Source organism: Aptenodytes patagonicus, chromosome 18 (genome assembly GCF_965638725.1).
Source record: "Aptenodytes patagonicus chromosome 18, bAptPat1.pri.cur, whole genome shotgun sequence".
Classification (NCBI taxonomy): domain Eukaryota; kingdom Metazoa; phylum Chordata; class Aves; order Sphenisciformes; family Spheniscidae; genus Aptenodytes; species Aptenodytes patagonicus.
In genome coordinates, this window is record NC_134966.1 from 10,677,780 (window position 1) to 10,703,945 (window position 26,166).

Consider the following 26,166-nt stretch of genomic DNA (forward strand, 5'->3'; position numbering starts at 1 on the left):
AGACGGCTCTGGGAGGACCCGAGCGTGCCCCAGTGCTTACACTGGAGGGGGAGGTTTCTCCAGCAGGTGCTGGTGCAGACGGTTTTGATAACGGCACCAATACTCCTAGGGTATTTATTTGTCTCTGCTATGGCTTTGACCCCACTTCTGGGGGTGCCAGGCCCCGGCATCTGTCCACCCCTGCAGGTCAGGCAGCTGGCTGTGCACGGAGCTGCCTGCGGGCAGGCAGAGAGGCTGGATGCTAGGGCTCGGGAGGGCAGGGAAGGGTCCGTGGGGAGGCAGGCGTGCCGTGGGGACGCCGTGCTGGCCCACGGGCCCACGCCTCAGCCCCGCGCTGGGGCAGACAGGCAGGTACCAGCCTGCAGGCAGCTGGGGAGGAAGAGGAGGAGGAGTTAGTGCTCATTGCGGGCAGCCTGCCCGGGCAGCCTTCCCAGCTCGGGGCAGAGCAGGTGGCGGGACGGAGGGGACGCAGCCTCTCGCCCGGCCGGGGAGATGGAGTGGCTGAGCCAGCGCTGCCCGCTGCCGCCCGCTGCCCAGGGCTGCCCCCGGCCGGGCCGCGGCACCTTGCTGCTGGTAAGTGGGAGCCCTCCCGCGCTGCCAGCGCTGGCTCCGTGCTTGGGATGGGGGGACGCGGGTGACCCGCCGGGGAGCGTCGTGGATGCGAACCCAGGCAGCCGTGGAAATGCCTCTGTCTATACCTTTATAAGGGAACCTCTGGAAAAAAAAAAAAAAAAAAAAAGAAAAAAGAAAAAGATCATGCAGGAGGAATGTATTCTCACTCTCTGCAGAGAGCAAAGCAAATGTCTTAGGAGGTTTTTTTCCACTTGCACTGAGGAAGCTCGCAGCCTACTCAGGATTGCCACAAGTTGTGTTGGGTTGGGGTTTTTTTCAACAGAACCTCATCAAAATTAGGCAAAAAGTCCTAACATGGTAATTTTAAACCATAAAGCTGTTTTTAGTTCACCAAAGGCAAAACAAATCTTGCAGAAATCCTAGTCTCTCTAAGCTCAACTATCATTTTGCTGGTCAGTGCTTTTCAGTCAAATACTTAAAATGTCACAGCAGGTTTTTCAATTTTGTTTGCTTTAACATTTTGGCAGTCATTAGTTTATTTGGTTTATCAGGTAGGAATCCTGAAGTTTCACTCCTTCACTTTTGCACCATCCCTTGGCAAATCCAATTATTTGGGGGAAAAAAGGGGGGGCTTTTATCTTTCTTTTCAGAAAAAAAAAGGGGAAAAACACCCAAAAACCCAAGAGAGTGCTCACTCTTGTACTAATATTCAATCACAAATGTTTGTGGGGATTTCCTCATCACATGCACTTACATCTCCAAGAAGATTAATGATTGCTGTGCTGAACAGGTCGGATTTTTTTTTCCTGAGCAGGGAAAAATCCTGAGCATGATTACATTCTAATCTGGAAAAATAGGTACACCAGCATATCTATTTGGCTTGTAACTGTCTGAGTAGCTTCTGGGATTCATTGTATAATATTTGTTAAATGGCTTAGTGGAACAAAGAGCACAAAAGATGCTCTAAAAATTATTATGAGAAACTTTGTGATAACAAGGAATATTTCCTCAAATGGATTGGAAAAGAGGAGACAACCAATATAGCACATCAGTCATTTTCCAGACGGAAAGGGGCTCCTGTCTTTGTGGTGACAAGAGATATTTTTTTTTAATTCAGTCTTTTTTAAAAACAAACCTCTGACATTAGCCCTGTAATGGGAGGTTTTTCAGAGGACAAAGGAGGGTGGAAATAAGAGGGAAAAAGAAATATATCCTTAGTCTTATTAGCATTTTTTTACCACTGTCGTTGAATAAGGGCCAGATGCTGTTTATTTCAAAAACAAGACAAAAGACAAAGAGAAGAGCAGCTGTGCAGAGACAGCGAGCGCTGCAGCCCCGGGTACAGGCACCATCCTTCGGCTATTACTCAGCACTCCAAATTAACCTTGCTATTCCAGCAACGTCCCCGCTGAGATAATTATGTGTTTTTACGTGACTGCGTTTATGGCATGTGAGTCCAAAGAGCAGCTAAGGGGCTTGCCAGGAATAGCATCTAATGTACATCAAAACCAACTTGTTGCCACTGCACTGCCAGGCCACGCAGAGCGCGTTGTTGTTTTCTGCAGCCCGGCAGGACGGAGACAGCCCTACAGACCCGGGCTGTGTCCATTAGGATTTCTGTGCCTGAAAGGATCCCATTTCACTATCCTATTAGGATCAGATAATTAAGATGAAATGAACTTAAAACCTGCATTTAAGTCTTATCCCCCCTTGCCTGCTGTGCGAGTCTGTATCATAGCCTGGGTGGCTGCGCAACATCTGTCAGTAGAAGAGAGTAACCGTCCCGGGCTGGCAGGGCAGGACGAAAGCTCTCTGGGTCTTGGCACAGACTGTATTACCCCAGGCAGCAGGCTCCAGCCCACATTTGTTTCCCATGGCCAGATCCCTACCCCTACCTGGCATACTGCTCTCCTCCTTTCCACATCCCCGGGGGAGGCAGAGGGTCCCGTCCCCACCGTTTCCCAGAGAGGTGGACGTGCCTCGCCCTGGGCGCACAGCCAAAGGGTGGCTGCAGCATGTGCCCTCAGCAGGAAAGAAGATGTGCTTGATGTGGGAGTCCACGCCTGGTGGATCCCTTCTCGACCCTTTTTGCCACAGAAGTGTATTTTAACAGAGGCAAGTCAGTGACTTACCTCCTTATTCTTCTTCGGAAAACCAGTCCTGGCTGCTGAGGCCGTGCAGTGGGGTCTGTAACCCCCAGTAGTCCGGGGTGTGCCCTCCCGCAGCACGGGTCTGGGCACCTCTGGGCAGATACAGCCTCAAAACCTGACCCTTTCCTGCCCCGAGCACTTGGCACCGTACTAGACTGGCCCCATTGGAGGGGAGTGAATCTCCCTATGAGCATGTTTTCACTTAAATTACAACTAGCATTACTGTAATGTTGAAAGAAAGAAGACTGGAGACTTCCCCTGAGCCACAGATAATATAAATGCTTAGGTTTACAAAATGCAGTATTTCACCTAACATCATCGCTCATGTATTTTGCATTTTAGGTGGTGACTCTGTCTTTGCTGATGTACCCGGTGCTGAGGAGTCTCGCTCTGCAGCTGCACTCCGCCATCACCGGCAGCTACGTCGCTGGGACCCACTCCATTGCCTTCATCAACTGTCTCAACGAGCAGATTGCCAAGGATATCGCAAGGTACAGAGACACTTCCCCTGCTTGTCTGCTGGAATTGTTTGAAAGCAGCTTCCTGTGGAAGAAAGCCTTTCCTTGTCCCTCGAGAGGAGCTGTACTTTTCTGTACTTCGCACTTCTATCCAAACGGTGCTTCTTTTCTCTTACATTCTCTCTCTTTCTCTCTCTCTCTCTGTATCACATATCCACTTACCAAGAGCTGTGCTTTCTAAAAGAAAGCTGACGCCTCTGAAGTCAATGCCATGGTAACATCAAGCCAATTCTCAATTTATTCCACTGCCTTTTGTTTTCAAGACCCATTTTAAAGCCATGGCCCTAAATCTCTGGGTCCTCAGATGGATTAAGCCCCAGCCCCATGTTCTCTGATATGCCACAGTCCTTCTTCTCTGGAACAACACAGATAAATTCCAGGAGAAGCATTTATGGAGAGGGACAAAGCACAGTACACTGCCATGAAAATAAATAAAAGACGAAAGTGGTCCACAGCAAACACAGAACAGGCACTTGTGAGGGCTTTACCTTGATTTTTTTTTTCTTTTTTAATGTATGAGATACTTTGCATGATATTTTGCATGCGGTTTTTTTCACGCATCTGTCAGTCCCTGACTCAATAGGTGGTTTGTTCAAAGTACTGAAACCATGTTGACTGGGGAAATGTTTATGATGGACCGTTAAGTTTCCTGCAACACCTCCTGAGCTGTTTTCCCTGCTACCCTGCTGCTTGCCAAAAACTTTCCCCATCCTCTGTAAAGTGTTCCCAAATAGTCGTTCAGGAACTGACAGGGTACTGAAAGGGATTTTGTGTCACCTTAAATACTGCAACTGTATTAAGAAATTCAAATAGAATAATATCTGTACCGCTTGATGTCTTCAGAAGAAAGGAGTAACTGTACATGGCTGCTGAAAAGAACCTCAGTTCCTGAAAATGCTTCATCTTAACAGCTTTGCAAATGTTTTCCACTCTTTGTTCCTTATCTTGCAGGGAAGGGAGAGGAAATAAATCATTCCCCATTGCTGAGATATATGTACTTTGGTTGCATTTTTACTGGTGGAGTAATTATTAATTTGTTTTGGAATTTGGATGAATAAGCCCTGGTTGTAGAGGATGACACAGGGCTTCTACACTTATTTTCCCACCCACCGTTTTCCTGGAGCTGTCGTGTTTATTCTTCCTTTACGTTGCTCAGTGGAGCACTCACTTTGACGGATCAGACTGCAAGGAAATTTTCTGCTGGTTTTAAGAAAGAGGAGGTCAGGGTTTGTGAAAGCAGATTAGCTGCATGTAGAATTCAGCATCTGGCTTGTTCATTGCATCAGTTCTAACCCAGCTTATCTGGATTACTATTAACTTAAAATCCTCAGAAGAAACCCCCAGTCCACACAGGAGATACAGTCTCTCCCCTGTGCCTGCTGTGAGCAGTTGACCCCTTTGAGCCGGGCGGTGTGGCCGTTGCACCTCGCATAACTTAGCTAACACCCGAGCAGCCTGTCACCCTCTGGTTCTGCCTTAGATTTGTGCATATCATTTTCTTTGCTTTCTGCTTATTAATATTTCATCTGTCTCAATTCAGATCCTATTGTGAGGCAGGGACAAAGAAACACACATTAAGTACCCAACCCAAAGATGTCATGTATTATGCAGACGTTTTTCCACAGATCAGCTTCTTATAACGTTTCCCATTCCCGTGATGGCTGCTTGTTTCCGCTCAGCTTGCTAGAACAAAGTTCAGGATCTCAGTTAGGACCACAGCTTATTGGGACAGAGCAGAAGCAATCAGAAGGTACTCACCCAAATCAAAAGGTTCCTGCGCTAAAGTGACTTGGAAGTTGCAGGCAACAAAAACAAAATGATTCATGCCATGTGTCTGACACGATGAACACAGCAGGGATATCTCCGCTCGTGCTGCTGCAGTTTGTTGGTCTACAGATTAACTCAAGATGCTTTACGAGCATTAAATGCCTCAAACTGGCTACACACGGTGAGAGCAAACAACCCGGAGCCTCCTTGGACGGCTGTCCTCTCAGGCCATGGTTCCTCTGAGCTATCGGCAGAGAGAAGTCCATCTCCATCGCCTTGCTGTGCTTAAACCTTAAGCCCGATCCCACGAGTTAGCTGGGTCCAGGCACTGGTTCTCCAGTGCACTGCTGGAGTGGCGAGACGTCGCAGGATCATCGGGAAGGGCTGCTTTCCTCCCAGCGCCCGGCCTGCTCCCGATTCCTCCCTGCCCCGCAGCAGAGCCTGTGCAGCCCCACAAGGGCACCTTTGCCTTGTGCTCGTGGTTGCGAGGTATAAAATTCTACCAACAGGGAAAGCAGGGATGATAATAAAGACGTGCAAAGGAGCTTATGCACATTGAAACAAGAGCCCAGCTTTCCTTATGGGTCAGAGGCCAGACTGCAATGCATGATGCAGTTGCACGCTAGCACCCTGACCGGGGTGTCTTCAGGTCACTGCCGTGGGGGAGGCACCTCTTGTGCTCCTTCTCCTCGTCTTCGGGGGCACACTGGACAGCTTGTTTTGTAATCGCCTCCAGTCTGTACTGTACCCTGGATGCAAGGACAATAAATCTTTAATTTGCTCTGAGCCAAAAACATTCTGGAGAGCATTTTGGATTGGAGCAGAAGTTAATTGGAATGGTTTTAATTCTTTAGCTCACTAAGGGCTAATTTTTACAGGTTATTGAATCGAGCCTTCCAGTATCCAATAACTCCTGCCTTCTCTGCAGTTTAAGGTCATCTAGAATTTAAATGGTTGCATTGTCAAAGCACGTGGTACAAAGTAGTGCCTGGCAACGCCAGTGTTGAAGAAAACCAAAGGTGAAGTCACTAGTGCAGTGCCTTTAACAGAGCTGCCTGCAAGAGGGACGGGGCTGTCATCTCTGTGAGAAGGGCCCAGGCATTGCTGTGGTCAGAAAACACATTTGACCTAGTTCTTCTAAAAATCCACCCTGAGATTGCTTCAGTACTCTTTAATCACTTAAATATCACTTCTGCTGCTAGACCCAAGCAGCTCTGCAATAACAAATCAGCCCACAACTAAAGGAGGCAGCCAGAGGGAAGGAATTTATTTGGGCTTCAGATTTCTAGGACGTTTTGGGTAGAAAAACCTCGATGTTGTTAATTTAACAAGATCCACATTTAGTCTGCTATGCAAGGAAGAAGCACAGTTTGACAGCATAAATACAGGGCTGGGAGACAAACCCTTGGCATCCGTCCCAGCCCCGGTTCTCGCGGCCCCGTGGCTCAGCCCCTGCCCTGCTGTCCCCGCGGCGAGATGGGCACAGGGCTGACGCTGGGCAGGATCCTTGCACCATGTGAGGCAGAGGTCCCATGTGCTGCTCTGGGCCAGGAGCAACACCCAACCTTCCTGCTTGGGGGGGGGGGGGGGGGGCGGCGGGGACAGTCCCAGAGCCGTGCCAGGAGGACCTGAGCTGAAGCAGCTCCAGCTGGAGGTCACCTTTGCCTCTGCTTTCCCAGGGTAATAATTAACCCCAGCTCCCCCATCTCCAATGTCAAAGCTGGTGCTGGCGGTCAGGGGCAGCACGAGGGAATGTCCCCGTGACAGGATGCGAGCACTGAGCCGCAGTGAGCTGGGGACAGGCGCTAACTCCCCCTCCTGTCTCACCCAGGGCCATCATGGATAAGAAGCTGGCTGCCTACGTGAACATCCTGCCGAAGAGCTTGGCCTTGTAAGTGGGCTGAATATTCCCCAACGGAGGAGGCAAACCCGGGCTCCCCAGGGCGGGAAGGAGGAGATGGACACCCCGCGGCCGCAGGGAGAGGAGGCAGTTTCCAGAAGGCTGCTGGGTCTGTTTGTTGTTGCAGATGGTAGAGATGATCCTCACCCGTGCAAAGTGCGCTAAGCTTATTAAGGAGTGCAGATGCTCCGACTGCCAGTGGGGACCATTTATTTATTGGTTACTTAGCTACACGGAGATCTAGCAAAGAGCAAGGTGATTTACGGTCCTGCAGACATAGTGCCAGTTTTTAGAGGATCTAAAAAGAAGCTAAGATAGGGGCCAGAAAAGGCCTTTATAATATTAAGCAGCACTTTCAGAAGGGAAGAACTGTATCTTTGACCTTGAAATACGACCAGCCATGCTCTGCAGGTATCCTCAGCCATTCACGCAAAGGGATTGCACTTGTTAGAGGGGTTAAAGAACAAAGCCCCAAAACAGCCATTTCCTCACAGGAGCACCCTGGCCTGGCCCCACATCGCAGCCTCCCCACAGGAGGGGCCTCTCCCAGCGCAACCCCCCCCCAGGCTCTCCCATAGCCCAGCTGAGGCTGCTGAGATAGGGCAAACCCAGCAACACCCTTCTTCCCCTTACGCTTGGTTCCCTACAAGCCACAACGGCCAGAGCCGAGTTGCTGATGCACAGCCCTCCCTGCTCCAGCTGGTTTCTCCTCCATGCCCCGCTCAGGAGACACCGCGACGCCTCCGAATGCCTCCTCGCGCAGGAACCCAGCATGCAGATGAAATCACCATGGCCTTCTGTCAACATAAATGTTTTGAAAGGTCGTATCTGACTCACGAGAAGTACATCTCCTCTCCTGCAGGGAAAGAGAGGAAAAAAGGGTGATGCTGCCGCACTCGGCCTCCCAGCTGCAGCCACGCCGCTGTCCCTGCAGGCACCGTCCCCCGGCCACTGCTTGGAGCAGGGCCACCACCACACAGCCCCCTACAGCCACCCCAGTCCTAGCTCCTTTGCCCTGCCATCCCCCCATGGCAGCTCTCTCGAGGCCGGCACAGCCAAGGAGGCTCTGGTCTGTAAATCCAGGGTGCTCAATCATGTGCACAGCAGACTTCTGGGGCCAGTGATGCTTCTTGAGCACCACTTTGTAAAGGAACGGCCACGTGCGGAAAGCACCAAGCAGGGAAACTAAACCCCTCAGGGGAATCTGCATGGCTGCACCCAGAGCTGTATTTGCTAATGCTTCTTTTAAATCTAGGTATTTCTGGAAAGGCGAACTGGAAGAAACCACTGAAATACTGCTGGTAAGTGACAATTCCCCACATCATGAAAATCCCTGCCCCAGACAGCCCCAGCCAAAAGGGGCTGCAGGGTGGTTTGGGGAGGGTGGCACCAACCTGCTCGAGATTTGGGACAGTACCCAGGGACCCCGAGCACCCGCTGCGGGCATGGCAGTGCTGGCTGGGGGTGGCAGCCCTGCTCGGCCCCTCATCCTGCCACCATAGGGGACATTCCCCAGGGAAAGAGCCCAGGAAGGGCTCCTATCGCACCGCTGGGCACCAGCCGTGCTGGATGGGTGCAGTGGAACTGTGCATGCAGGACTGCTCCGTCTCCTTTACTTCTCCTCTGGTTTTTGTTTTGTTTTGTTCTTTTACTCTCCAGTTAGTGAAAACAAGGACATCCAAAATAGGCGAATTGTCCAACTACGTCAGGTGAGGCTTTGGCTCCGCGGGAGCACTGGGTTTCCTATCCAAGGTATGCTGCCATATCATGCTCAGGCTTTGGGAGTCAGGTTCCTTGAGCCCTTTCCCACCCAGGGTGGGTTTAAGTGCTCCTGATATACCTTGTGAGCCAGAAAAAAACAGAGATGGCATCAGCAAAATAAAAGGTTGGCGGGAATATCAACTGTTGGGCTTCAACCAGCCCCTCCGTACTGGGCACAAGGCGGAATTCTCCTTCTCCTAACACAGGTTATTCCCTGGCTGCCTCCTGGCAGGATTTCCTGCATTTCCCAAGCACTGAGTGGTGAGTGCAGCCAGCTTTGGGCCAGGCCCCCTGGCAGTCAGCTGCTGGCTGTGGTAAACCCCAAACTCAAAGCAAAATTCTCACATGGCAAAAAGAAGATGCGAGTGCTTTGAAGTCAGTGGAGAGTGTGTGGCAGGGCTGGTGCACACCGCTGGGAGTGGAGAACTCTGCTTCCTGCGCCTGCGAGCGGGAGCGGGTCTGTTCTGCTGCAGGGCTGTCAGTGACACTGTTCCTCTGCGTCTGTTTCCACTTTAGATCCATCCATCCCTTTGAAATTCCTGAAATCATCAGCCTGCCTATTGACCAAGGAAACCCTCTCTACCTCAAATGGATAGAGGAAAGTGTCCCACGGGACTAACCGAAAAGCGCAGAAAGCACCTCGCTTTTGGGGAGACCAGGTGAAACGTGCTGAGCCGCACTGGTCTCCCTGTGCAGGCAGGAGTTATGCACACGCGGGGAGGCAGCTTATATCTTCACGTGTTTGCTATAACACAGAAGCTTGGGACTGGGAATTTCGTTTGCACTCCAAATATCCCCTCCTCAGCCTGACCCTGTGCTCCAGGGAGCACTGAGCAGCCCGGAGACGGCGGAGGCCAAAGCGGAGAAGGGCTACATGCACCAAGGGCTGTTGCAGCATTGCAGATGAGGATACACAGAGACGCTCACATCAGGACACTGCAGCATTTGGGGGCTGTCTCAGGCCCCCAGCAGCAAGTGCCAGCTTGTAGCCGTGTCCTGGCAGCCCCCAGCAGCCCCTCCAGCACCGTGTGTCCCCACAGCCAGCGCCTGAAACCCTGCCTGGCCCCCCTGCTCCCCCGCAGCGGCTGTTGCAGCATCCTGCCTGGCTCTGCCTCCTGCTTCCCCAGCCCGGAGGCAGCAGGATGTGGCCGGGCACCCCGCGATGCGCTGGCTCACGCCCTCTCCTGCTGTCATGCAACATGCTGGTTCGAGTCATACAAAATCCAAGGAAACGGCAAACTTGAGCAGACGCCACAAGCATTTCGCAGGAGCTGCGAGCAGCGCATGCACCGATCCTGCCAAGCCGGGGAGAGCTGGTCTGAGCTGGGCAGTATCCACTGCCAGTTCAGGGAAACCACGTGCCAGCAGGACCAGGGCATCGCCTGGCTTCGGGGCAGCACAGCCCCAGCCCTGCATCCCCTACCCACGCCTGAACGGTGGCTTTCTACCTGGGCCAAGTTTAACCTTGTAAAAAGATGCTCATGTTAATAGTTTAATGGGATGTAACTTATGGAACGATACCGAGTTATTTATGTGACTGGGAAGGGAATAAACAGGAGCGTTTCTTACCTGGGCAGGCTCACGTGTTGTGGCAGTTTGCGGGCGCAGTGTCTGCAGTGAGCTGGGCAGGAGGAAGGGCCCGTTGTGGGTTTGCAGCGACTCTCTCCAGCCCGATGCCGAGCGATGCTCCGCTGGCTCCGACCTGCTCGTCTCGGGCTCGTGGAGAAGCAGCGCAGGGTGCTTTGCAGGTATGGAGAGCTGTGCCCGCAGGCTTGCGTGGCCCCATCAGAGGTAGTGCGGGGAAGGCTCACATGTGCAGGAAAGAAGATAAGAGGGAAAATGGTCTGGGCTCTGAGAGCAGGAAACTTTTCAGTGGTAAATGCGAAGAAGCAGGATCCCAGCTGGGCACCTTGTCTGGCAAAAAGGAACAAAGCACATGAAGCGAGCACCAGCACCCTCAGGCCAGGCCTGCACTGCAGCCAAAGCTAAGCTTTGTTTAGCCCTGTCAGGGCTACGTTGTGCAACATGCACGTTTTAGGCTAAGACTAATTGGGTGGGGGCCATTTGGGACCGGTCAGTAGGACTGCGAGCGAAGGCAGCCCCTCTCTACAAAACCCATCACTGCAAGGGGTGTCCCTGACCCCCGCCCAGTCGCCCCTTCGCATCCTTCTGCCGTTCCCGTGCTTCGCGGCAGCATCTCTCCGGCCGAGGGCACACCTCACCCTGGCATGGAGCACGACCCAGCAGCACCAGCTGCATCGTGGCGGGCACCAGGTGCCTGCCCAGGACCACACACTGACCCCCAGTGCCCAGACTCAATAATCCCGATACTACAAAGAACCAGTGATGTTAAAAAAAAAAAAAAAAGACTTTTTAATTGTACATCAGACATATTAATTACAACTTGGGTATAACAAGAGTTGGTTATTACAAGCAGCAACCTGAACTCATAAATCTTTAGAAGGTGCACAGAGTCATTATAATATCTATTACAGCTAATGCAAAATATACTCCGCAACAAAAATATTTTTAAAGGCTCCACATTCAATTCTCTGCAACAGGCCGGGAGGAGAGGAGGAGAAGAGAGGGAGAGGAGAAGAACCAGGGCCACACGTTGTGGGTGCTCCCGTGAGTGCGATGTCCATTGGCGCATCCTGCGGGAATAACCCTGCTCGGCCCTGGCACGGCTCTCGGCAGCCCCCACCAGCCCCCCCAGGCAGCAACTCGGACAATAACAAGGACTTCATAGGCACTCGTGAAAGGGAAATACTTTAAGCGATCCTTTGGTGACAAGCCAAGGCAGGATGGGGAATGACCCAGCTGGCTGCAGGAGCTGCACCCCTCCCTGCCAGGGATGGGGGGGTCCCAGCAGCACGTCTCCCAAAATGACAGGGCCCCTCTGGAGATGCTCCCCTCCGGATGAGCTGAGATGCAGACCCTGAGGGTGCCAAGCACCTCTCCCCAAGGCACGTGTGACCCCGCTCGGCTCAAACCATCTCATGGTTGGAGCTGGATGGAGCCTCCTCTCCCAGACCTCGCCCCGCACAAGCAGCTAACAGCTTCTCCACCGAGCACAACACCGGGTGCACGACACCAGGCAACTCGTCAGAAAGGAGTTAAAATGCTTTTACCTGCCGTGCCGAATATTCAGGCTCCTAGCATGGGCACCGAAGCAGCTCGTGCCTCGCCCAAGCCACATGGGCACCTCCCGGGGCTGCAGAGAAGCTGCTGCTCTGCACCGCAGCCCCACGTGAGGCATCGTCATCTCGCAGCTGCACAAAGGCCTGGTGCCTGCTAGATGGATTAAGACAAACTGGCAAACCCCCTCCCTTCATGGGTGTCCCACTACGTTATTTCAGCAGTAGCTGAAGCAGAGGTTTATTTTCAAGGACCACGCTTTGGCCTCTGGTTTGCAAATGTCACCTGCTGCCTTGTGCTGATTACACCGACGAATTTTCTTAAGTACTTTTTCAATAAAACAACCTTTTCAATTCACCCTCCGGTCAGCAGATCCCACAAGCACGCCTATGAACAACGATGGGGCTATAGGGACGGGGTGTGCTGATAGAGCGGGACCACGCAGCCCCCCCGGCATCACCCACCCTCTCCCCACAGGACAGCCACGGCGGTGATGGGGCAGGGACGAGGACAACATTAAATATATCTCTCTCTCTTAGAAAAAAAATCTAACAAATATGTCTGATGATATTAGAATTTTTTTTTAAAAAAGACAACTGCTTTGCTCCTGAACAACCTGGCAGTATTGCTGTAGTTAAAGAAGGGGGCTGCTCCTTCTCTTCTGCAGACAAACCGACCCCACGCGCTCACGAACATCGACACTATGCCAGTAACAGAAAGCGTGGCCGCTCTCCAGCAAGGCACAGCCACGAGGCTACAGGGATGGCCGCGGGGACCCTGGTGCAACCCTCTCCCCATGCCCCCACTGTCCTCTTCGGCCTTTTTGGTTTGTCTGCTCATTTGGCACGTTCAGGACGAGGTTTCCTGCTGGAATAAAGGCCTCGGGCTCCAGTCTGTGAAATGCCCGCGGTGGTTTTAAGGCAAGGGCGTATCTTTTGGCTGATCTCTTCCAAGACCGTGATTGTCAGAAGAACAGGGAAACGAAGCTGGTGCATCATCACACGCCGTCCAGGTCGTGGGACGAGAACAACCACATACGTCTGCCCCGCAGCCATGAAAGCCAGCCACACGTGGGCTGTTTACGGGGCGTTTTCCCCTCATATAAAACAAACCACATTCCTTTAATGAATGGATTTATGATGAGGAGGAAAACCCCGTACACCGGCTCTGGCAAGAGTCGCCCATCGTTTCCTATGGGCACAGGGACGGGCTGTGAAAGCACGGGTGAGGGAGGTGCTTTTTGCTTTAGCAGCAGGACCCCCTCGAGTCTGCTCTGTAAGGCTTGGACGTGGGGATGAGTCGGGGTGCGCCAGGCACTGGCACGACATCCATCTCTGTGAGCAGGTTATGGGGTACCCCCCGAAGGGGCTTCCCCAGGGGGTGCCCGGCCATGCCGGGGGGATCCTTCTGCCTCTGGGACACAGCTGCCAGCCTGGGGGAAAGGCCAGACCCACTTGCTGCTCTTACCACCACCGTGATGGTGCCTCAGGCTCGGCCAAAGGCTCCGTCAGGAAAGCGCAGCTGGGCCACGCTCTTTGCATATACGTGGCCAATAAAATAACAATTGTTAAAATAAAAAAAATACAGCGGCAAGGCTGCGGGTTTCACCCCTGGGCAGCAGCACTGATGGCACTGGCTCGGGCACTGCCTCCACCCGTGGCGGTTCCTGGGGAGCCGGTCCCAGCTGGGACCCCCGAGCATGGAGGGGTCCCAGCCTCCCCGTGGGCCAGCGCCCCTCCTCTGCTTCGCGGCGAGGGTTTCCCCGTCATCCCGATCTCCTCTGGTTTGGCTCCGGGAGAGGTTTGGGGGCTGGCGGGGCTCAGTAGGGGGTCGTGCCTTCCCACTCCACCAGGTACTGCACCTTCCCCTCCAGCGTCACCCGCCGCGCCAGCACCTGGTACTTCTCACCACAGACCAGCCTGCCCGCCGCCCCGAAGTAGCTGCTGATGGAGGACTTGAGGTGGGAGAGCGAGGAGTCGTCCTCACTGATGCTCTCGAAGGTGTGGCTGTCAATGCCGTCGTCCGGGCGGTCGGGGCCGCAGGCTGCCTCGCTGCCCTCGGGGGTGCCCCCAGCCGGGCGCCCGCCCGCCTCCCCGCCTCTCCTCTTCGCCCCCGCCGAGGCGTAGGCTGGGGCTGCCAGCTTGCGCTTGCGGCTGCCCACGGTCCTCCGGCTGCGAGGGAGGGGACAGAGGAGGGGTGAGGGCAGCACCCAAAAGGTGCCCCCCACCATGCTGGCTGTGCCCGCCGCCCTGCGAGCCTGGAGGGAGCACGCCGGGAATTCGGGTGAGCCCAGCAAGGACCGACAGCTCCGACCCTGCATGCCCAGCAAGGCAGTGCTGTTTTGGGACCGCTGTCCTGTTTTAGGAAGCAGGAAGGAAAGGCTCCCCGATGCGGGACACCCCTGTGCCAGGACACGAGGGTGCTGCGGGGGGAAGGGGCAACCCCTCACCCCCCTGGCCGTGCCACCGGGACCCCTCTGGAAGGGGCGAAGGGGCATAGCCCTCACCTGGACTCGTAGGATAGGCTCGTGGTGGCCGAGCCCGAGGTGCTGGCAGCATCCGTGGAGTCCACGTCCGATAGGAAAGTCTGTCCCGAGCTGGCACTGGGGACGGAAGGCAGCGTTGGCCCCAGCCCGGCACAAGGGGCACCACGGCCCCCCACCTCCCCAGCTGCTCCCGCTTCCGTCTCACGTGTGCCTGCAGCCGGAGGTTTTCCAGCCCTGCCTCTCACTTGGGCCGTTAAACTGCCCCCCCCTTGCTGCCCACACCCCTGGGCCCGGCTGCACGGACCTTTTCAGGCTCTGAATTTCATCCAGTGTGAAGTCAAAGATGCTGGCCAGGTGGTGGTTGGTGCTCCAGGCGGAGGTGAAGTCACTCTGCCCCACGAAAACAAGGGTACTCGTCACTGCCGAGCGGAGTGGTACTGCCCATGGCCCCGGCATCGGCACCCTCTGCCCCGGCACCACCACGCTCCCTCCCGTGGCCCCGCAGCCCCCGGGAAGCAGGCTTGGCACAGAACATTTGCAAACACCAGGGTGAGGGACGGGGGCTCTCCCTGCCCGCAGGAGCAGGGGAACCTTGCGGGGAGCCCCAGGGTTGGGGGCTGTAGGGTCCCACCCGGTTGCCAAAGCCCGGGGCGGTCGCCCAGAGGAGGGGGCGAAGGACTCACGCTGGGAATTGCGTCCTCCAGCAGGAACTTGGCCCTCTTGCGCCGCGCCGCTCGCCGCTTCTGCTGCTGGAGCTGCCGTGGCAGCAGGCTGCAAAGCAAGGGGGGGTGAGACTGCCAGGCCGCCCCAGGGGAGCATGGTAGTGGGGGGGTGCGCAGGCGAATTTGGCCACTCACTTGTCTTTATGGACATACTTGCTTTTTCCCCTCTTCTTCAGCTCGCAGGAGCCACTCTCACCCATGCCGGGGGCTTTCTCTGGCAGCACCTTGCTGGGGGGGTTCGGCGGGACGCGGATCCGCAGGCGAAAGATGCATTTTTTCTTTTTGATTTCCTTCCCACACAGAAACCTGGGCAGCAGAGGGGAGGAAACAAGCCTCAGCCGGGGGAGCCGCAGGAGCATCCTGCATTCCGCCCCGTCCCCGTCCCTCGCCCCGCCGCGCCCGGGGGCTCACCTGCTTTTATAGCTGTTGAGTGCATTGAGGAGGTGGGGGCCGCGCTCGGAGACGGGGGTGCCCGTCAGCTGCGGAGAGACGGCAGAGGTCAGGCAGGGCTCAGCGCCTGCTGCGGTTATGCAAAAACTAAACAGACGGGGGAACCCGAACTCCGGGTTTCGGCTCCTGCCCAAGGTCAGGGAGCGAGGGACGCCAAAGCCCAGAGCCGCCCGGGTTTGGCACCGGCCGCCCTCAGTGCAGGGGAGGGAGGCGTCTGCGGGGAACCGATCCGTCCCAACGCGGTGACAGGTTTCCAACACACTTTGGTTTTAGCGCTTCTCCCGGCTCTAGCTCCAACGGGGAAACTTGTCAGGTACAACACCCAAACAAAGAGAAATCCCAGCGCAGAGGAAGGTGATTAAGCTAATTTTGAGCAGGAGCTGCCCATGCCGAGTGCTGCACGAACGGCGGTTTTGCTGAGATGCCCAAGCGCATTGGAGAGGGGCTGCTGGCACAGCGGCACTGCCAACATGCGAGCACATCCCTTTCCACCCTTCACCCTCCGCCCCAGCCCCAGGAAAGGTCCCTCAGCTCTGCCCAGGGCCCGTGCCCAGGGGCCGACACCATTCCCGGCTCAGGGAGCAGCATCCTCCACCGCCGACGCTGCCCGCTGGGGATGCCCCGCTCTGATGCCATCCCAGGGGTGGGTGAACTGCACACAGGAGCTGCCACGTGTTCCCAGCGGGTGCAAACGCCCCGGGTCGGGTGCTCCTGCCCACCCAGAGAAACCGGGCAGGTGTTTTAAAGCTCCTTCCCCACAGGCGACCGGCCGAGGACCGGCCAGCTTGGGCCACGGTGAGCGGGCACTCCCAAAGCTCCGACCCTTTCCCAACAAGCAACACGCAAACACGCCTCGCGGTCGGTGGCTGCCAAGAGGGGAAGCCAACCCAACCAAGGGGCAGAGCGCGCTGCCCCACCGTTTCACCGCGAGCACCGCCCTTCACTGGCCAACCTGCCCCAGCCTCAGGGGCTCAGCTTCTGCGGGGAAGGAGGATCCGGTCCCTCTGAGCCGAGGCTTCAGGGACAGCCGGCCGTGACTTACGTTCCCAGCAGCACCTCTCCCTCCCCACGGCTGCTTTCCAGCCCAAGCTCTGGCTGCGCGTTTTTACCTTCCCAAGCTGCAGCGGATCCCAGTGGTGGTTCACGAAGGCCAAGATCTCCTCGAAGTCGAAGTACTTCTTCTTGCTCTGTACACCCAGGTTGTAGAGGGCGAGATGGACAACATCCACCCTGCGGGAGCAAAGGGGGTGAGAGGGTCGGCAGCCCACCCTCTCCCCGGCAGGACGGTACCCACCACGATGCTCTGCTCCGCCAGCACCACTCGAGCACAGCCCCCAGCACGACCCTCCCAAAATCTTCTCGCTGGAAGCCGGGACCATTCCCACACCCCACGGAGGAAGCAACCCTGGCCTGGACACACATCCCAGGGGATGCCACCACAGCCAGGACGGCATCCCCTGAGCTTTGGGGAGGGGTGAGACGCTGCCCGCAGCCAGGGGGAACCCCAAACGCCAAGACCCCCGAGCCCAGGAGCTGGAGGACATTCTGTTCCCAGGACAAATGCCCGGTTTTCCAGCTTTTTAATAAGCCCCAGCCGTGTGCTCTTGCTGCAGTTAGGTACAGGAGCGGGACAGCTCTTATTCACATGAAAATACACTGTCTATTTTAACAACCCAATCTATCCTGTGGGATTTTACAGTTGCGTCTCTGAAAATGAAAGCCAAGCAACATATCCTGCAGGATTTCCCTTATTCTTCTTCCAGCCTGCTGCGCTGCTCGGTGCAATGTCCCTGAGGCAGCCACATCCCAGAAGCCCGTTAGCACCAGTAACACGTCTGACACGGCCGAGCACAAGGGGAACAGCAGGGCTGCTGGCACTGTTAATACACTTTATAAAGTGCCTTCAGACCATCAAGGTACACTAGATGTACCGCTTGTAAACTTGTATTTAATCACAGAATTTGATGACTTGTCACCCCACTGCTTTTTGCAGTTATCTTCTGGCAAACGTGTCCCTTGGCTCCCAAACAGTAGGTTTGGGGCATATTAAGAAACAGCTTCCCTGGGAAACAGCCCCGTAGGGCCGGGCAGAAGATGCTGCGCAGCCGGGGCCTGCGGCCGAGCAAAGGCCCCGGCTCAGGGCCGGGCTGGGATAAGCAGGAGATGCCTCGTGAACTCGTGTCGCTGAAACCCACCGCTGGGGCTGGTCCCATGGCAAGGGCTGGGCAGCACCGGGCACTGGCCAGCCCGGTGCCCCGCAGCCACCCCAGCACGTTCCAAAGGAGCCAGGGCTGCTTCTTACCATCTCAAGGGCAGGCGTTTGATGTATTCAGGTCCCTGGTTGCATACGGAGCAGAAAAACACATAGAACCTGGAAAACAGCGGGGAGCAGAGCGCTGGGGGTAGGGGTCATCCCCGCAGCCCTGCGGAGCCTGAGGACGGGTCGGGGTGAGGACAGTGCTCCGGGTGCCAATAGTGACAGCACAGCTGGGAGGAGCAGGGCTTTGCGGGATGGGGCCACCCGCCTGCCCCCGGGGCGGCTGATCTGCATCAGTGCCACAGCCAGGTCAGGAAGATACAGGCTGGGGACGTGTCCGTGCACAAGCCCCCCCTGAGAAGCCAGCTCCAACATCCAGCACCAGCCCAGCAGAGTCTGGAAGGGACGTACCGGTCTCCGAACATCATGGGGTCACTGAGGCACTGGGTGCAGGCTTCATGGAACCACTGCCGGCAGCGGTAGCACTGCAGCATCTTCAGGTACCACCTGGGGAGGGAGAGGAGGCAGGTGACAGCAAGGGCAGCGTGCAGCAGCCACCGCCCCCAGCCCCCTCCCAGGCACAAACCCCCCAACCAGGGAAAGAAAGTCCAGCCGTAACTTGTATTTTCCGCAGCCAGAGAGGTGGGTGCAAATGGTGCCTCTGGGAGTGAGCGGAGATCCAGATGGCAGAGGCAGCACGGGCAGCAAAGCCGCTGGCCCCAGGGCAGTGCCCTGCAAGCTGGGGACTTCTCTCTTGGGGGGAAAAACTCCCCAACCTGATCCCACTGGCCTTTGCAAATGTTCTTCCCCACAAAACCAAACGCGACAACCCTCCCGGCAGGCAGGCAGGGGCTTACTCGCCGGGGCCCCCGCAGTAGCAGTAGCACTGCTGCTGGTTGGTCCGGTGTGGGGAGTCCCACTCGAGCAGGTCGGGGTTGTAGGACAGCACCATCTTGACGGCTTGCAGCGTCTTGGCGATGGCTCCCTTCTTCAGGGCACCCCCCTTCTGTGGGACCGAGCGGGATGGGGGTCAGCACAGCCACCCGGGGGGGGGCGCATCCTGCACCACTGCGCCGAGGGCAGGCGGCACGCGGAGCTGGTGACCCCAGGCAGCCCCACTCACCCGCACAGCCAGGGCAAATATGCAGCGGCGGCAGAACCACGGCGTCCCCAGCGGGCCCTCGCCGCCGCTCGCCACCGGGACGTGGCACTGCTGGTGATAACCTGCAGGAGGGCTTGGCGTCAGTGCCGCTGGGCTGGCCGGACCCTCGCCCCCAGGGCGACGCGCCCTCACTCACCCAGCCCGCACTTCCCGCAGATGAGGATTTCGTTCATGGGGCCCGACGTCTTTCCCAGGCAGATGTTGCACTTGGGCTCCTCCCCGGGGATGCCGGCTGCGGGACGGGGATGGCAGAGTCGGAGACGCATGAGGCACAGCCACCTCTCTGCGGTGCCGGGAAGGACCCCCCGGCACGGCAGTGGGAAGGGAGGATGGGGTGGCACTCACCATGCTGGATGTCCTTCCAGAGGACCCAGTACTTGGAGTTGTCTTCAAACGTGACGAGGCAGCTCTGCTTGGAGCCGCTCACCTGCGGGGAGAGAGCAGGAAGAACACACCGGGTGTCAGCTCCCATTCCCAGCGCTTTCCCGTTTTCCCTGGTGACCGGCCCTGCCTCTCAGCGCTGCGGGAAGTCGGGTTTGCGGTGTAATACCCGGGGGCAGGACGTCAACCCAAAATGCCCCAATGACCAAAGATGCATTGCAGCCCAGGACAGCACCCCTCCGAGCCATGAGCCTACCCAGGGAAGGGCACTAGCTACACTTTGGGCGCGCGCCTTATCCTTTCGGGTGCCCACCTTACCCTTTTGATCTTTCCGAGGTAATAGAGCCCATCGGTCCAGCGGCACAGCACGTACTGCCCCTCCGTCAGCTTGACCATGATCTCTCGGCAGCCGCTGCCCCTCCGCGCCGAGGCAGCGGCCGGTGCTTGCTGGACACGGCCAGCGGCCGCATAGACATCCCGGATGATGGGGTTGAGCTTGGCGGTCTCCATCAGCAGAGCCTGGAGGGGATGCACATGCTCGTCACCCTGCCCTCATGCCGTGACACAATGCACCCGTCGGCTGAGCACGGTGTCCCAGAGGGTTTTGCCAAGGAGCACCGAGCCCGGGGCTGGTCCGGACCCACCAGCGGGTGCTCAGGACCCACAAAATGAGCATGGATGAGCTGGGTTCGTCCGCGGGTAATTTACGGGAAATCAGAGGGAGCAGCCGCAATCTTTTCTGCTCTTGAGCAAGAATGAATTAGCCCCCTGACTGCCTCAGCTCCTGCAGCACAGAGCCACCCCGCCGTGTGGCGCAGGGACACGCCACAGGCCTCCACAGGCTCAGCCTCGGGAAGGGGCATCTGAGGGATAAGAGCTTTAAATTTAATGCTGAATTAAAAATTGCATTTTTAATTCACAATTTCCTTGCAGTTTCACGAGCTCCCAAACCGACGGGACGGGCCCACGAGCGGGGAAACGGCACCACTACACACAGGAGTGAAACCGAGCAGCCGAGTTTCGGTACCGTAAAGGTTTGAAGTGCCCAAGGCAAAGAAACCGAGCTCAGCCGGCAGCGCCGTCCCTGCAGCCCGAGTTGCAATCCTTAACAGACATCAGTAAAACAGCTTAAAAGTTACTTTTCCCCCCTTTGCGCTCCCGTCACGGCAACACACATGACCTCACGCCGCGGATCACAACGCGAAACCTCACCGTGCTGCAAGCAACGCCAACTCCCTCTGCCCGGACCGCGCTATTAATAACGCTCCCGCTTCCCCGAGAACAGCCCGGACGGGCAGGAGCGATCAAACTTACGGTAAACCGGGCGCGACCGAAAAAAGGAGCGAGCTCCTGCGGGAGCGGGGCTAGCAGGGGCCGCAGCAGCGAGCTGCGACATGTCACCCGGCAGCGCACACCCGCCAGCGCGGATTTTCACCTCGGGAGCGATTATGAAAGCGGAGGCAGCTCCGCGCCCACCCAGCCCCGGGGAGCGCGCCCGGCGGAGGGGCTGCGGGGCGGGGGGGGGGGGGGGGCGGGGGAGGACAGCTCCCGCCGCTCCCCGCCGTCCCGGGTGGGAGCTCCCACGCCGCTCCCGTGCCGGGCGGCGGGGGGGCACCGAGCCGGTGTCTGTGTCCCGTCCCGTCCCCCCCCGTCGCCAGCCCCGCGGCGGGAGCGGAGAGCGGCGGGTCCGGCGGCACCTGCCGGGCGGGAGCGCCGCGGGCAGCCCCGGGAGCGGCGGCCGCGGGCCCCGCCGCCATTGGCTCATTCAAAGGCGCTGCGGCGCCGTCCCTCCCGCCCGCCCGGCCCCGGCCCCGGCCCCGGCCCCGGCCCCGCCGCCCCGGGCGCTTCCCGCCGGGCTGTGCCCCCGCCGCCCCCGCGCTGCCGGGCCCGGGCTCCCGCGGCGCTGCCCTTACCGCTGGGCGCCGCGCCGCCCCTCTGCCGCCGCCGGGCCGGGTCAGCGCCCGCCCGCCCGGGGGCCGCGGCGGGGAGCGGCGGCGTGCGGCGGGGGCAGGGCGCGGGGCGCCATCTTCCCGCGCTTCCCCCCGCGCCTCCCGCGGGCATTGACGTCCCGCTTATGCAATTAGCGCGGGGCCGCCTCCCACGGCTCGGATCGCCTCGGCCTGGCACGGCACGGCCCCGGTGCACGGCCCCCTACCCTGCCCCGGTGCCTGCACGCAGCACCCCCGGTGCAAGGGCAGAGCACGCGCAGGGGCGGGGGGTACCTGCCGCTGCCCCCCGGGGGGTACCTGCAACCCCCCCCCCCCCGTGGGGTACCTGCTGCTGCCCCGCACAGGCACCATCACACCCCAGAGCTCCTCTGGGGCACCCCACATACAGCATCACCCCACCCACCCACCAGCCCTCTGTCCGCACCCACGCACCTGGGGGTCCCCGGGGGCACGCGGGGCCGGCCACGCACCCACCACCCATGGAGAGGGCACCGTCGCCCTGTGGCACACGCAGGGGACCTCCCTGCCTGCCCTCCCCCTGACTGGCAGCTGCAGACAGGTAGGGGCATCCCCCGGTCCCCCGGGATGGGGTGCGGGCAAGGGGTGCCCCGCATGCGTGGCATTGTCCCGTGGGAGGGAACAACCTGTGCTCGTCTGGATTCCTAGAAACGGGGGTAGCCTTTCTCTGAATCTCAACAGAGAAAATCAATCACTGCAAAAATGCTTCGGTCAGTGCCAAGAAGAAATCTTAAGGATTTGCTGTTTGTTGGAAAGTGCTGCCAAAAAAGAAATGTTTTCAGGCCTGCTCAGGCAGTAGAGAAGCTGATTCCTGGTGTAGGGTCTGGGCCAAGCGCAAGCAGAGTTGATAGGAATTTTATTGCCTGTAATCGATGAGCTCTGTGCAGCACCGTGGGGTGGCTTCCCCCGTGCTGGTGCTCATAGCACACCCGCGAAAAGCTTCCACTGCAAGTGAGCAGCTCCCCTGGGCATCAGGAGTGAATGGCACAGTGCTGAAATGCCCTTTAAACACCTGTGTGTAATTCTGTCATCTTAGGAATAATTTTTTTTAATCAAACTTTCCCATAAAACATTGGCATCCCAGTGTTCCCGGCGCTGCGTCCAGCCCTGGGCAGCGTGCCGGCGATGCCGAACCTGTGAACCTGATGGGAAGTGCAGCTCCCCAAGCGATGGAAGGCCCGTTCTCTTTGCTTTGCAGTTCTTGGTGTGTAAGGCAAAGCCCAGTGCAACGTGAAGACAGTGGCGGGCAGGGGCCCAACGTGCTGTGCCGTGCCGCGCCAGGCTGTGCCATGCCGTACCTTGCTGTGCCATGCTATGCCCAGCCATGCCGTGCTGTGCCTACGCCCAACCGCTGGGCCCGTGTTTGCAGAGGTTTAGGCAGCTGAAAAAAATGGCAGCTCATTCCCCGACATGAAACACCGTCCTCTGCCTTCACGGGGAACCTGACGCATCTTCAAAACAGTCAAACGACCAAACTCTGTGGTGAGTCATGATGTGTTAGCCGTGAGTCACCGCAGTATTAAAATAACTCTTGCACCATAACTCTCCCCCTGGACAAACACCGCTGCTCACTTCACTGCAGTTGGTGGTGCTGGGTTTGACCGAAAGCAAGCCGTTTGCTGCACTTGCAGAGCGGCGCTCCCGTCCCAGCCTGTCCCCGTGTGGAGCATCAAACGGGGACATTCTTACACCCTCCTCCCCAACCACCATGGTTTTTGTTTGCAGCATCTTGGTCGTTTGCCATGGGAATGCGGATGATGTGACACGTAAATCAAATACTGGATCAAGTTCACCACAGGTGTAAGCAGGGATAACCTTACTGAAAACCCTCCAGCACAGAGAGGGGACCCCAAACCCAAGCACAGTAACCTTGCCCTGGAACAAAAGTCCCAAAAAAGAAAAAAAAGGAATTTGAGATGCATCCTCTATTTCCTAACACGAGAAGCCATGCAATCGCGTTTAACTCTGGTTTCTTTGCGGGTCCTCCTGCCACACCATCCCCATCGAGCCTGGCCTCAGCTCCTGCTGCGGTGAGCTACTGGGTGCTGCCCACCTCCTCCTCTTCCTCCTTCTCTTCCTCCTCCTCCTCTTTTTCCTCCTCCTCCTCCTCTGCACACCTGCCCGGCTTTTCCCGCACACCCTTGGGGAGTCCGGGGAGCCACTGGAGATCCCGTTTCTTTGGCACTGTGCGAAGGCTCATGGCTCCTGGCAGACGCTGGCGCGGGGCTGCCAGCAGCCCCTGGAGCGGGCGCAGTGGTCGGACACAGCTGAGTGACTGGTTTCGCACTGGTGGGGCTCCAGGGACCTCAGTGGGACGACGCCTGACACGCTCCGCTGGGGAAGGAGCACCCACCCGGGCCCACGCCGACATGCATATTTCTGTGCCGCTCTCACATCCCCAGCTGAAGAGACCTTGGTGCCCCGGCATGCAGAACCGGCAGAAGATGCTGACCTGCTCTCCGTGCCACATAAGCAAGGAAGCCCCCGTTTAAATCAAGTCGTTAGAAGCAGACTATTCTGTAAGCAAATGAACAGAAATGAATGAGACACTAAGCGACAGTGCAAAGCCAAGTGCCGGCGATCTTCTGCCCTCCTTGGCCGGGGAGCGGGGCCAGCACGGGCTCCCAGGGCAGGTCGCCTCAGCTCCTTCCCTGCTATTGAATTTCCAAACAAAACCAGCATTTGCGAAATGATTTGAATGAAGCCCCAGGTAGTTAACTACTCCGACACCCCCATTTTGTCCTTAAAAACTTTTAATCGCTTCTCCGCTCCCTGCACTTGCAAAGGTGGGGAAGGCGCTTTCTTTCTCGCACAAGGACGGAGCACCCGGAGAATCGCGGCTCAGCCCGGCTGGAAGCCAGCGGGAGCCCTGGCCAGAGCAGAGCCTGTGGTGTGCGCAGGGCGAGGAGCTCCCGGCGCTGCCTTTCTTTCTGCTTTGAAAACTGCCCAGAAATCGGGTAGCTTCTTTTCACAGTGTTTTTCTTTCTTTGAAAACAGGAGTGGGAGGAGGGGTTGTATGTTTGCTTGTAGTCTTGGAAACCGAAGCCGAGGAATATTGAATGGAAACCCAAACATGAAGCTGCCTATGAACTACAGGCCTTATGTGGAGACAGGATCTGCAGAAACCACTCGCTCTGGCTGCAGCCGCTCCGGAGCCTCCTGCGGCCGAGCGACGCGGGGCTGCAGCACAGAGACTGCGAGACTCGGCGCAGCTCCCTCGTACACTGTTCAAAACAATTCACAAGTGCCATTTCCATCTGGAGATTCAGCTGGCAAAATATGACGCATTCATGCCAATAAAAGCAGCTACAACTATAACTTGGGGCTATTGACATGGTTATCTCTCTCTCAGCCAGCGCTTCCCTCTGCTCCACGGGTCTCAACCACCTTTTCTCTGAAACCACCTGATTGACCAACACAACCAAGTTAAGCTCAAAGCGACTGTGTGTGAGGTTATGAGTTCTTTTCCTGTCCTGAGGAAGGGCTTATAAGCCTAAAAGTTTGCCTGTTTTTTTTCAGCTTTATTAGTCAATTAAAAAAAAATATTATCTTTCCCTACAAACCTTGTCCTTGATTATTTTAGACCATCGTAGCTACAGAAGCACTGTGACTCTTTGCCAGCCTAGCCATTAAACATGGAGCAAACGGTCCTGATTTAACTCACTAAAACTCTCTTTGATTTTTCTGCATCATTTGATTTGGTCCAGACCAAAAAAAATCACTTTGGCTGCTCATTTCCGCAACAGAAGTGATTTGCTGAGTTAGAGAACTCTTGATACCGCTCCGATTTCAGCTTCTTTCCCGGTAAGTGTCATCCGCTTCCTTATCAAGACGGTTTTGTGGCTGAAGGTCTTGGAGATGAAAATCAGGAGCCTGTTCCAGGAACACCAGAGCCCAGAGCGGAGCCCCGTGTTTGGAAAGCGCTGCGGCTCAATGCATTCCACATGGACGCGGTAATGCTCCAGCAGTGCCTCGTGCGCCGCAGGACAGGGGGAGTTAGCTCTTGTTCGAGCCCTTTCAGAGAAAAGTGATATACCAAAGGGCATATTCGAACAAAGGTATGGTTGTAATTAGAATCAGAGCAGTTAAATCTGACATTCAGCTGGTTTATGCCAGCTGTGCCTTTAAAAGGAAGAGCATTTAGGCATTGGGTTTCATGTCTTTTTATTGTTTATTTAGCAAGAATTTAATCCATATCCTTTTTTTTTTTTAACTTAACTTTCTTTGCGTGCTTCTATGCAATTGCATAAGACATGAAGAGCTTGGAAGTGTTCTTACAGCTGTGCAAGTTTTATATTAATGGAGCCCTTACATAATTTTGACACAGATATGTTATGTACACGTCTGCAGTTCCTGAGCACGGCTCAGAAAAGACGTCCCCCCCAGAAAGAAAGAAAGAAAGAAAGAAAGAAAGAAAGAAAGAAAGAAAGAAAGAAAGAAAGAAAAGCCCGTTTTATTCCAGGGGAAAAGCAAAGAATGGAGAGTGAAGATCTGTATTTACTGGGGATGTTTGCACTGCTTACCCAGCTACAAAACTGCAGGAAGCAAATGCCTGTTAGTGCAACTGCAATTATCAGTGTTCAAGAAGAATTCGGGCTGTGTCTATGCGGTGCCATGCTGTGCAGACAGGCACCCTCTGTGCCACCGGTCACCCGAGTCCAGGGCATGGCCCCATGGGTGGCTCTGGTGGCCCCTCGCTTGCCTTAGGGGATTTTGTTCCCCCTTTCCTCTAGCAGGGTGTTCCCAGCCCGGACCCCAGCCTGCAGCACAGAAACAACAGGCTCCAACTCTTTGCTTTTGCTCTTCAGGAGCCGAGGTGAGCCCCAGAGCCAGTCCTGCTCATCCAGCCCACGATGCTCCTCCACGGGCTCCGTCCCGTGGCTTGAGCCTGTGGCTCCAGGGTCCCCCACTGCTGTTTTGGGCCTTGAGTAATCT

At 56.6% G+C, this 26,166-nt stretch overlaps 2 protein-coding genes across 6 annotated transcripts; one reads left to right on the forward strand and one right to left on the reverse strand.

Annotated features, from left to right (window-relative positions):
- Nucleotides 1-465: 465 nt before the first annotated feature.
- CUTA (cutA divalent cation tolerance homolog) lies at nucleotides 466-10,237 on the forward strand. The gene is made up of 6 exons (XM_076355476.1): nucleotides 466-573; nucleotides 3,066-3,214; nucleotides 6,840-6,899; nucleotides 8,164-8,209; nucleotides 8,568-8,617; nucleotides 9,186-10,237. Exons 1-6 carry the CDS (start codon nucleotides 493-495, stop codon nucleotides 9,286-9,288), a joined length of 489 nt encoding a protein of 162 aa, XP_076211591.1. The 5' UTR covers nucleotides 466-492; the 3' UTR covers nucleotides 9,289-10,237.
- Nucleotides 10,238-11,015: 778 nt separating this feature from the next.
- Nucleotides 11,016-21,694, reverse strand: PHF19 (PHD finger protein 19). 5 transcript variants are annotated; one of them, XM_076355201.1, is made up of 15 exons: nucleotides 21,646-21,694; nucleotides 19,583-19,783; nucleotides 19,229-19,310; nucleotides 19,020-19,115; nucleotides 18,845-18,945; nucleotides 18,579-18,727; nucleotides 18,133-18,228; nucleotides 17,767-17,835; nucleotides 16,574-16,694; nucleotides 15,426-15,493; nucleotides 15,150-15,320; nucleotides 14,976-15,063; nucleotides 14,597-14,682; nucleotides 14,314-14,409; nucleotides 11,016-13,978 (listed from the first exon to the last, which is right to left on the reverse strand). In XM_076355201.1, the coding sequence occupies exons 2-15, from the start codon at nucleotides 19,772-19,774 to the stop codon at nucleotides 13,627-13,629; spliced, it is 1,767 nt and encodes a 588-aa protein (XP_076211316.1). In that variant the 5' UTR covers nucleotides 19,775-19,783; nucleotides 21,646-21,694; the 3' UTR covers nucleotides 11,016-13,626. The 5 variants fall into 5 exon arrangements, with proteins under 5 accessions (XP_076211316.1, XP_076211315.1, XP_076211318.1 ...); XM_076355200.1 differs by lacking the exon at nucleotides 21,646-21,694 and adding an exon at nucleotides 21,178-21,191; XM_076355203.1 differs by lacking the exon at nucleotides 21,646-21,694 and adding an exon at nucleotides 20,579-20,639 and having other exon boundaries at nucleotides 15,168-15,320.
- Between the last annotated feature and the right edge of the window lie 4,472 nt (nucleotides 21,695-26,166).

Excerpts from the sequence above, each read along its gene's own strand:
- CUTA (XM_076355476.1), top strand. The coding sequence starts at position 493 with ATGGAGTGGCTGAGCCAGCGCTGCCCGCTGCCGCCCGCTGCCCAGGGC. Across the intron at positions 6,900-8,163 it reads CTGCCGAAGAGCTTGGCCTT|GTATTTCTGGAAAGGCGAAC; the intron begins GTAAGTGGGCTG and ends TTTTAAATCTAG. Across the intron at positions 8,618-9,185 it reads GAATTGTCCAACTACGTCAG|ATCCATCCATCCCTTTGAAA; the intron begins GTGAGGCTTTGG and ends TTTCCACTTTAG.
- PHF19 (XM_076355201.1), bottom strand. The coding sequence starts at position 19,774 with ATGGAGACCGCCAAGCTCAACCCCATCATCCGGGATGTCTATGCGGCC. Across the intron at positions 19,116-19,228 it reads CTGGAAGGACATCCAGCATG|CCGGCATCCCCGGGGAGGAG; the intron begins GTGAGTGCCACC and ends CCCGTCCCGCAG. Across the intron at positions 16,695-17,766 it reads AAACGCCTGCCCTTGAGATG|GGTGGATGTTGTCCATCTCG; the intron begins GTAAGAAGCAGC and ends TTGCTCCCGCAG.